Consider the following 10960-nt stretch of genomic DNA (forward strand, 5'->3'; position numbering starts at 1 on the left):
TTAACGTGCAAGATTTGATTACGATTTGTTAGATTTAAAATTAAAAAAAAAACCCAGAGTTATTGCAATTTTAAGTTGTGCAAACTGCGTTTTTCTAAATTAAAACAAGAAAAGTAGACTCGTATAGCTTTTTTGACTTTTATTTATTTAACACATTTTTAATTTTACATATAATTTATCATGACTACGCCATAAAATTCAAATTGCACTAAGATTTAGTAATGCAAATAAAATTCCGTATGCCTAGATTTATTTAATTTAAAAATATACCATTGCTGTTCCATTTTAATCGCTTCTGTTCACTTTTGTGTTTATGTTTCGAAATTGTAAATAGCATATTTGATATTTACAAAATTCTTTAGGTACATGCGCACATTTCTTGCTAAACTTTTATTAACTAAGTTTAAAATAATAGGCAGACTTCAAGATTGGTTTTTGTTCGTTTCGGTTTCTGTGGTTCGCTGGATATGCGTTGGATTTTAAAATTAAATTAACAACCTGTACACATTCTTGTCGTTGGTTGGGGTAGTATTACTGACTCATTTTGTAGAATTTGTTTGTGTGCTGAAAAATACCTAATTACTCCTGTTTGGTGCATAAAAAACGTTTAAAAAATTGCATTACAATTTTACAAAGTTTGCCTGCGAAATAGAAAATAAAACTCGTTATTTGTAGAAGCGCTTCATACTATTTTCAAAGCAATTAAAATTATAAATTGCATTCCAATACAAACATGAATTTAAAAACGCAAAATTCAATTGAAGATTTAGATTCATCAAATTTTGATACGTACTGCTGTCTGCCAATTCATAGCTGCCAATTTTGGTAAATATATGTAATTTAAATAAATATAAATTTTTTTCCTAATTTGGTTTATTTTTTCGATATGTACAAAAAATATTAAAATGCTTTATTTATGATTAACAAAATTCATTTTGGTTTTAACAAATAGTATGACACTGACATTTTCTCTTATGAACACATAATACACTGAAAACAAAATATATAAATCATACAAAATTGGATAATATTATTGTTGAAATGCGTGTTGAACGAACGTGGCGAGGGATAGCGATTTTCTGATTGTACGAGAACGTAGTAGTATACCGGTTGCAAAAATGCATGAGTGTGTGATAGAATATGACTGGAGTTGAACTATAAACGAATAGTATTTACAATCGATTGTATATTTTTTCTTTTGTTTTTTATATATTTGGTTGTAACACAGTTTAGAGTTTTGGCGACGGCATGATGATCGTATCATCCCTATGAGAAATCATATAAAAAGAAGAGAAGAAAACAAATTGTTGTTGATGAAACATAAAAGTTGATATCGTATTAGCAATGCGAATGAAATGAGGTAGTTATTTTTCATGGATCGGGGATGAATGAGCTGATAATGAGTAGGATTTTTTTTTTTTGGGTATGAAAAAGAAAACTATTCGAAAAATATTTATGAAAAATTTCAAATTTATAGAATTTAGAAATTACTTTTGGAGTTTTTATTATTCAGCTTTTTGGTTATACTAAAATTTAAACTTAATATTATTAGAAACAGAACACATGCCAAGAACTAAAAAGAATGTGCAAAAAGTATTAAACTATTTAGGATAGATACGGTTACAATAAAAACTAAAAATCTGTTGTTATTAGGAGGAAAATCAGTAAGTACATTACAGGTTAACTCAAAGATTGCGGGTGGATATAGTAGATAGGAATATTCAAAGGGGTTTGTTGAGGAATTCATGTGCAGTTTGTGCAAAACGAAAGCAAAACTAAAGGAACTCAACACTTACATATGCTCTGGATGATTGCGTATGCAATCGATTAAATCTTTAGGCTTAAGCTGATTTGTGCAAATTTTGTGAATGGCGGTGAACAGAGGGAATCTGAAATAGAAATTAAAAAACAAAATCGTTAGCGTTGAATTCAAAATGTATTGATTATTTGGAATATCGTACTTGTCCTCCAGACCCTTGTTCTTCAACATGTAGTTAACTTCCTCGGCAGTAGGAGGACCTTGCAATTTTTGTCCATTGAGCATTTCCTTCTCCAGCTCTTCAATAGTTTTGCCAGAGGTGACAAAAGCCTCAGAGACACGACGATTGCGGCCACCTAAAAATTATTAATTCACATTATATGATCAGAAACATTAATTCAATTATTTTTCTTACCGTAGCACGTTGTGATAAGATCCGCAACACCGCAGCTCTCGAAGAAGGTAGACAATTTGCTGCCAGGGTAGAAGACTTCGACGAAACGAATCATTTCCATAAGGCCAAGACGAATCACAGCTGCCTTGGTGTTGTCGCCCAGCTTCAGACCATCAACGAAGCCCGCACCGCAGGCAACAATGTTCTTGAGGGCACCGCAAACCTCAACGGCATCGGAATCCTCAACAACCACGACACGGAAGTGATTGGCCTGGAAGAGATCACGCAGCACCTTGCCGTATTTTTTGTCCGTGCAGCCGATTGTCGTCTCGCAGAAGTTGCCCTCGGCCACCTCGTTGGCCAGATTAGCTCCCATGAGGACAGCGCATGGTATCTGAGCGTGGGAGGAGCGTGTGAGATTAGCAAAGGGGTTTTCAAAGTGACACAGTGTGTGTTCTAAATATACTACGAAAGAACGTCCATTGACTCACCTTCAAATGGCGGGTGATAATGTGCGAAATTAGATCAATGCCGCCGCCTTCGGCTTTGTCGAAGCCCTTGATCAGCGATATGGCAATGGCGTTTGGCTTGATTTTGCCCAGCAATTGTTTGCAGAAATTCGGTATAAACTGATGCGGCACCACGAAAATTAGTATATCGGCATTCTTGGCAGCCTCAACGAGATCAGGTACAGCAACCTAGAAACAGACAAAGACAAGGAGAACCAATTCATCAAAATTAGCAAACAACAACAGCAACAAAAATACAATTATAATGTTCTGATAAGCGGGGAACAGTTGTTCTGATAAGCAAGTATACAACTAAATAAAAAAGCACAGCTCAAGGTTGAATGAAGGAAAACATCACGGAAATCATTGGACGCACACGTGTAAACGTTTTCCATTTTGGAGGCTTGGCTCCGTCTAGACATGGTAAGTTAGATGACTGCGTAATCTATGAGATACTATTGTTTTATGTATCAATTCATAACCAGTTTTTACACATTTGATTTTTGTTTTTTGTTTTGTTGAAAATGGTTCAGCGTTTGCGTTTGCTAAAAAACTTGTTTTTTGGCGTTGGCGTTGCCGTAAGCTAATTTGATAAGCGTTGCATAACTGTTTACCTAAAGTATAAAGTTCATATAAGTTGCTTAGCTCCTAATTTATATGGATTGCTCGCTTCAGATAACACTGAGGCGACAAACAAAATATATATCTCGCAAAGTGATTAAAGTTGTTGGCACAGCTAAAATTAAAAGCGATACAATTAGTATTCGTCAGCAGAAAGGTTTAAAAAAGTGCAATATTGCATTTACTAAGTTGTATTCAATTTTATGTTAATGTCCCAATGTGTTTTCCAGTAAATGATTCTATATAATTAAATCGTTCATAATGAAAGGGAAGTTGTCTATCTTCAAAACAACAATTAAATGAATCAGAAACTATTCCTATTATAGAAAACCGGTTATTATGTGATAATCTGGATTGTTGCTTAATGCAATTAAAATTGTTTAGCTCTTGTTGCATTTTTGACATTGGCCTTTTGTTTTTATTTGTTTATAAGCAATTAAAGAAAATTTTGTTTTCCCCATTTCTTTTCACTATTGAACATTTGCCAAAAATCATATATGTAGGTATTAGTGTATATTTTCTCATACAAACATATATATGTAGACATGTATGTTTGTAATTTATCTGTGGTCACTTCTAATGATATAGAAAAGCAAAAAAACAAAACAAAAACAAAAGCAACAGGCATAGAAACAGTTTTGATTATCATATCGGTCTGCCGCCAGCTGTTTCTATTCTGAGTCTCTCGACACTATTAATTCCAGTGTTTTTCCACAAAGAAAATTCTAAATAATTAACAATTGCAGCATAATACAAGCCTTATCTATCGCAACAACACTAAAATAGCTTGTTAAACATGACCCGCATACACAATAGAGACGAAGTTATCTATAATCAGGCAATTGTCAAGTGTCGGCTGTGTATTTTACGCTTATCAGCTATGAGGTGATGCTCTGATCTATTATATTGTTAGTCATAGTACTCACTCTCTTCATATTGACAAGCAATATGATTTAATATTCGCATTCTGCAGAGTGTGTGGGTGCGAGAGAAAAAGAGACGGCACGATTAACAGAATGTGAGTGAGTTTTACACATCAAGCCGGCCTTGACCTACGTCAAAGGCAGCAGTGGCAGAGCAGATATAGAGAGTGGGAGAGAGAAGCTGAGGGCAGCCAGCAGAGTTGGCAGTGCCAGGCTGGCAGGCTTTGCATGTGTGCAAGGTAAAGAGAGACAGAGCAAGGTGAACACTTTTGTTAGTGTTGGCCCTGAAAAAAGAAAAATGCACTGAGAGCCAGAAAGAGAGCGAGGCGAGAGAGTGTAAATTGTGTAAAAATAGCTGTGTGCATTTCACCCGTTCGCTTGATTAGATAATTTCAGTGTATTCTGGCAGCACATCATCGGTCAAGATCAAGGTAGCGGCGTGTTTTATGTAAGGCGCAGCAACGCGGTGACAAAAAAAGTTGTTAATAATTGAGCTAATACGCTTTGCTTATTACATAAGTTCAACAGCTTTTTCTCACACCTTTTGTGTTTTTTGTTTCTGACGTGTTAGATTATGGGTATTGATTACGATTTAATTGTTTGTATTTTACTTACCACATTTGGTGGGAGTTTGTGTCCCTTCAAGTATTTGACGTTCTCGTGCGTTTCATTGATGATTTCGGTTAACTTCTTGCCATCAATCAACTCCTCGTAGACAAACATTGTAACGCGCTCCTCGAACTCGGGCAGCGCTGAAGCATTGGCGCCCACAATTTTTTGCGATGGCCGAACCCCTGTTACAAGGTTTTCGTTTAGAAATGCCAAGGTGCAATATGCAATTATTATATAATTGGCGGGCATTGTTTGCTCTCGCTGTTGTTATTGTTGTTGTTGCACTTACCAGTTGCCTGAGCCAACGATGCAAACATTTACTTTTTCCGCCATGCTGATGCAGTTGTTCTTTTAGTTGGTTCTAATTATTAATTGCTTGCTGTTGCTGTATGGATAAGTTAGTTTATTGCGTTGATTACGTCTCGTATTGATTCGCAGCGCGTTTTGACACACTTGGAATTTGTGACTTACTCCGCGAATTATTTACAACAAACTGACACGTCGAAGCCACCGCACATTAATATAAATAATAAATAGTAGTGCTAAACGCGTATTCACGACAGTGGTGGAGAAACATCAATGGATATATCGATGCATCGCTATCGATATTTTTGAACATTTTTGGAATATCGATTATTTATAAGTACCAAATACCAAAATACAGAAACACCGATAATTGTAAGCTGGTTACACTTTAATGGTATTTTAGTATAATTCGAAAACTTGTGTAAATAGGCGCGTAATTTAAAAAATTCTTTATTTCGTCTGCTACATGGAGCAAATGAAAAATGGTAATGTATTACGAATATTAACCTTTTGCTTGAACAGAAAATACTCCAAAAAACTTTAAAATCTTTACGGTGCCCTGTCGTAATCTTAACAAATTCATAAATACATTTCTTTACGTACAATTATAAGCAAAAAATATTTTACAGCACTCCCTATTTTACTGTTATGCCCAACTGAGCTGGTGTTTTGAATTGCACAGATAGGTAAATGCCCGATTTGAATTATTTTCTATATGCATTTTCTTATGAATTGAATAATTTGTTACTTAATGAAGTTAGTTACGAATGGTTTAACTAATTAAAATGGTTCTGATTAGTTTATAAGTGAAAATATGGAGATTTTTAAAACAGTTGATATTTAATATGGGGCACCAACAGGTAAGATATAATAAATAGTTTTAAAGGCTCAGCATATAGTTCTTGTGTATTTCATAGTATTGCTTATTTCCTTTTATCCGCTGTGTGACTGTGGTGCGTGTTTGAGGTATGATCCATTTGGAAATTGTCTAACTACGCAAGTAAGTCCCTTGGGAGCGTTGCTTGGTATTTCCCATGTGCCAAGTCCTAGTGTTCCTCAAGTCGCCACTTATCCAGCAGCATTGCCAGCTTATCCAGCAGCAGTGCCCTCTTATCCAGTAGCTATGCCAGCATATAGATATGGCTATTACGGCTAAATTATTACGGCACGAGTCTCAAAAAGGCTACTAAATAATTCAGAGCATTTTACAGACTGTAATGAAAGTTTTTTTGTACTACTGGCAAAGTCAAGTTTACAATTGCACAATTCAGATTATTGCACAATTTTTAACACATACATATGTATTTAGTATTTCATATTTCTAAGACCAATTTGTATATGAACGTACATACATCTGCTTTAATGTGAAATTTATCGGCTTAACAAAAATTGTGTTCTATCAATTTTACAACAAAATATTTCAGTTAGAAAGAAACACAACAACCCGAACTCATCTAGAATCGTTGTGAAACCAAAATGATATTTATTTTAATTGTACATTGCGCATAACTGCATCATTTTTGTTTAAAACTCGAATGTGGCATATATAAAGTCTCAGAATATAATTCGAGATTCATTAGAAAAAGAGCATTTCTAAAGTGAAATTATTATAGAATTCAAAAACAATTTTAAGAATATTCGGTTTGGTGAAACTTTTCCGGCTTGTTCTCTAATTGCGATTCTGTTTTTGGGATGTTGTTGCAGGCTTCAGCCGATTAGCAATGTTACATCTGACGTCGACTAAGCTTTGTCCCTACTACATGGCAAAAGTTAGGCCAGAGTCATGGCTTACCACTAGCCAACGAGACGAGGTGAGATGAGGCGAGGTAAGGAGAGAGGGATTGGGGGCATGTTGCATCCACATCCCGAACGAAGGAGGTTAATCATGCAGCGATGCTGTTACGCGTTAATACCTTCATGTGAGTTGGACCACGTGCTGGCCGCTGTTCGGTTGCGTGTCTAACGCTGTTTGCGCTCTTCACACACTCACACACGGTTACTTACATCTATGAATATGTGTGCATGTCAGAGTTGGTGTGTAGGTGTGGATGTAGTTGAGTTGGCTTGGGTTACTTTGGGTTGGTTTGTAAGCATGTTCGGGGTTGCTCTAATTCTGCTCCTGCTTTTGTTGCTCTTGTTGCTGTTGTTGTTGTTCTTGTTGTTGTTGGCACTGCTGCTGTGCACCCGTAAAATTGATTGCGGCGAAAGCTGGAAAGTTGCACGTTATGCTCGTGGCCTGACTTGCTACTGCTCGGCTTCTGTATCTCTCCGTGTGTCTGTGCTGGGATGTCGAGGTCTACTCTGTTTCTGCTTCTGGTTCTGTTTCTGGTGTGGCGTGCGGATTGGCTTGTTTCCATGCCGCCCAAAATGTGATTCTATGCAGCATAGCAATGGTGATTAAGTATATGCTCCTCTCTCCCACACTACCTGACGCCTATCTTCAGCTATAGTTCTTAGATAACCGCAATTCTAAGGGTGTATTATTTTACAGGGCCTAAGAATAAATATTTAAATGAAATATCTATTAGAAAGTTAGTTCTTTCGTAACGAACGTAAAGATATTAAAATTCTTAAAATACTTATAACAAATTTAAAACCTAATCTTGATTACTTTGCAGCTGCTTATTTCGCTGGTTTCATAAGTTGAACGTTGAGGTAATTGACTATAGCTGCGGTTTAGCTGGACAAAGTCCCTGCTTACAACTGTTGGAATGCCAGCTACCCTTAGAATTCATTGAAACCATTGTATCGCTATGGCTCACTAGGCGCATGGGTAATTTCAGTGCACATACTCTAAATTACCATGTGTGTGCATGTGTGTGGCACATCAATCCTTTTGGCCACACACACACACACCCACACACAGACACGTTGATAGCGCTGTGGACAACAAGTGGCACAGTTCACATAGGCATTTCGTCAGTGAGAGCAATGCAGCCTCCTTTTGGCCATGTCATGTTGCTGTGTTGACGATGATGATAAAGATAAGATGAGTGTGGGCCACAAGAATGGGTTATGAGTGGAAGGAGTGGAGCTTTAGATGTAGCGATTGTTGTGTAATGTTGTGTCTATAAAAAAAAACAATGATGGACATTGGATCTGGGCATAGAATAATAGTATATCAAAATTTTACAGAAGGCCGCAAAAGAACGAAATAAAATCATTTACGCAAAACGAAACGAAGAAACCCAAATTGAATACCAAGGCAAGAATAAGCGAAGAAAATACACAACGTTAAGCGGATGTAGCACGCTTATCCCTTTACACACACACACACACATAGACATAGACACACGCTTGGAGCAAAGAGAAAGAGATGGTTTTTATTATTTTTATTTTATTTAAACCACACAAAATACTTAAGACGATTTTGTGTTTTGTGGTCCAAGATGTATTGCCCATGGCGATGCAAAAAGTGTGAAAAGAAATGAACGAAACGACAACGAAAGTTTTAGCCAAAAGGGTATGCAACATGTCCAGCGGTCTATGTGGTTTCCCCTCCACCCACCTACTCCATCTACTCCGCAGCTCTTTCATTTCATTTCCATCTGCCATTGGACTGGACTGGACTGGACAAACGGATCCGCTCAAGGCGATTGCATACGAAGATGTCGTATGTAAAATACGCAACTGTCTTACCTTTGGCCAACACATATGCCTCAAACAATGGCCGCTCCTTTCTTGACAGCAAGACAAGATGGGACAAAACAAGACAGGACAAGACAAGACAGGAACGGACACGACAGTACAGAACAAGACAAGGCATCAATAATACCCGTAGTCCTCGCCAACATGTCCTTTATCAAAGCATTGAGTCGTTCACAGCATTTATGACAGCTATATCCAATTCAACAGCCCCCGCCACCCCTCTTATCTTCTCTGTCTCCACCCTCCCCCCCAACCAATCCCATTCTGCATCCCCATCTGGACAATGCTTAAGCGTTACAGAATATGCGACAGCATACAAATTGCGGATTTTTATTTTCATTTTTTATGATTTACATTTTATATTCGTATTTGCCTCGCTCACTCCCTCCCTCCCTCCTCCATCCCCCTTCTATGCTCTCTTTCTCTCGCAATTGAAATGTTTTGGCACTTTTTTAATGTTACAATTTTTTGGTTTCCTTTTTTTCCCACTTTTTCTCTCCATTTTTACATTTTTTACATTTGTACTTTGCAAATAGTGCGGCCCAAAGAACGCGTCACTTAATTGTTTTAATTGCATCCTATTTTTATTTCTTTCTTTTTTTTCGCCTCGTATACATTCGTATTTCTTTTGTTTTTTGGGTTCCATTAACACAATTTGCTTTGGCTTGCTGGATTTGGTTCGGGTCTGTCTCTTATTTGTTTAGTGCCGAGGCAAATTTGCATGTTTTTTGATCAAGTTTTTCCACTGAATTAGACTAGAAGTAATAGCCAATGTATAGTACTTTTAGATAGACTAGACATAACTTTCTCCCCACTTACTATGTCAAATATATGTTTAAGTCTTTTTAAAATTTTCTGAAATATTGAAAAGGCTTAAATCAAACAAAATATATGTATGATTTATTTAGTAATCTAAATTCAGTACTTTACTAGGAATATTATTTGAACATAAAAATAATAAATAAAGAAATTCCAATACGGTGTGTGTTATTTTTGTTGTGTTATTTGACAAAATAGAAATGATAACGACGAAAAAGTAAGTACAAAACGCATTTAAAACATGAATTTGTTGTACTACGATAATTATCTGGGGATATTCCGACAAAATAAATATACTGCTAATAGAGGTGCTCCAGCCACTTCCTATTTGATTATGGAACAATAAATAATAATATTATAATAAAAATGTCAATAGGAAAAGTTACATCAAATGATAGCTGCGATCAAGAGTGGTGTACAATTTGTAGTAAGTAATTTATCACATTAAAATTCCTTACCGAAGCTCTTCGTTCTGCACGGAATTCTGCACGGAATAAGCAAGATGTATCGTAAATAATTGTAATTTTTTCTGTTCGGTGGCCAAAGTACATCAAAAGCACTAATTTCAAAATAACTCTGAATGTAAATATTCTTTGGAAGAATTATATTCCTCACGAATAGGTTGACACAGGTCTCGCAAGGATCAGACAGGATAACTGTTGAGTAAACTTTATTTGTTTGTGCGATATTCGAAGTTTTTAGAATGCTAATCTATTAAAAAAAACTATTCTTGTGCGAAATGACATCACCATCTTTTAAATGACAAAGACTGAAATATACCGAAGGCTATCTTTAGTATATCGATATACTACTACATTTAAAATACACCATAGACTAAAAATATATGTCAGATTTCCAACCAAATCAGCTAAATCCGACTGCAGCAGACTTTTTTCTATACAATATTATTTCTTAAATAACTTCTATAATTTTTCCAGACACAGAATTAATAAACATTGTAGATTACTTTTAAATATTGGGGTACATAAGAAGTGGTAAAAATCTAAAACTTACTTTATAGGGGTGCAATTATATTAGGTGCTGACGAAAAAAAATTATAGCTCTATCTGTAGTCTATTAAATATACTGTTTCATAAGAGTAGAAATGACTATATCGTCTTGGCTGATCAAGAATATATGGATAGAATGCTCTTTCGGCTTTCGCATACTCGTATATTTCATGGAAGCATTAAATTATTATACGCCTTTATCCTAAAATCCTCAAATGATAATTGATGTTAATACTTATCCTGATTACAAAATGTGGGTTTTAGCATCAATGCTCAAGGATATGGCAAAAAACCAGCTATATCTCAGTCATATCCTGTATAATTTTCAAAGGATGCATGTTGCATGGCACGCAAGGATC

At 36.0% G+C, this 10960-nt stretch overlaps 1 protein-coding gene across 1 annotated transcript; it reads right to left on the reverse strand.

Annotated features, from left to right (window-relative positions):
* Positions 1-1176: 1176 nt before the first annotated feature.
* LOC133835356 (glycerol-3-phosphate dehydrogenase [NAD(+)], cytoplasmic) lies at positions 1177-5344 on the reverse strand. The gene is given in 8 exon segments (XM_062265376.1): positions 1177-1266; positions 1797-1889; positions 1962-2115; positions 2175-2547; positions 2645-2851; positions 4822-4983; positions 4985-5000; positions 5108-5344. Coding segments are annotated over 8 exon segments (1086 nt in total). The 5' UTR covers positions 5152-5344; the 3' UTR covers positions 1177-1229.
* Between the last annotated feature and the right edge of the window lie 5616 nt (positions 5345-10960).

The sequence above is a fragment of the Drosophila sulfurigaster genome, chromosome 2L (assembly GCF_023558435.1).
Source record: "Drosophila sulfurigaster albostrigata strain 15112-1811.04 chromosome 2L, ASM2355843v2, whole genome shotgun sequence".
Lineage (NCBI taxonomy): Eukaryota > Metazoa > Arthropoda > Insecta > Diptera > Drosophilidae > Drosophila > Drosophila sulfurigaster.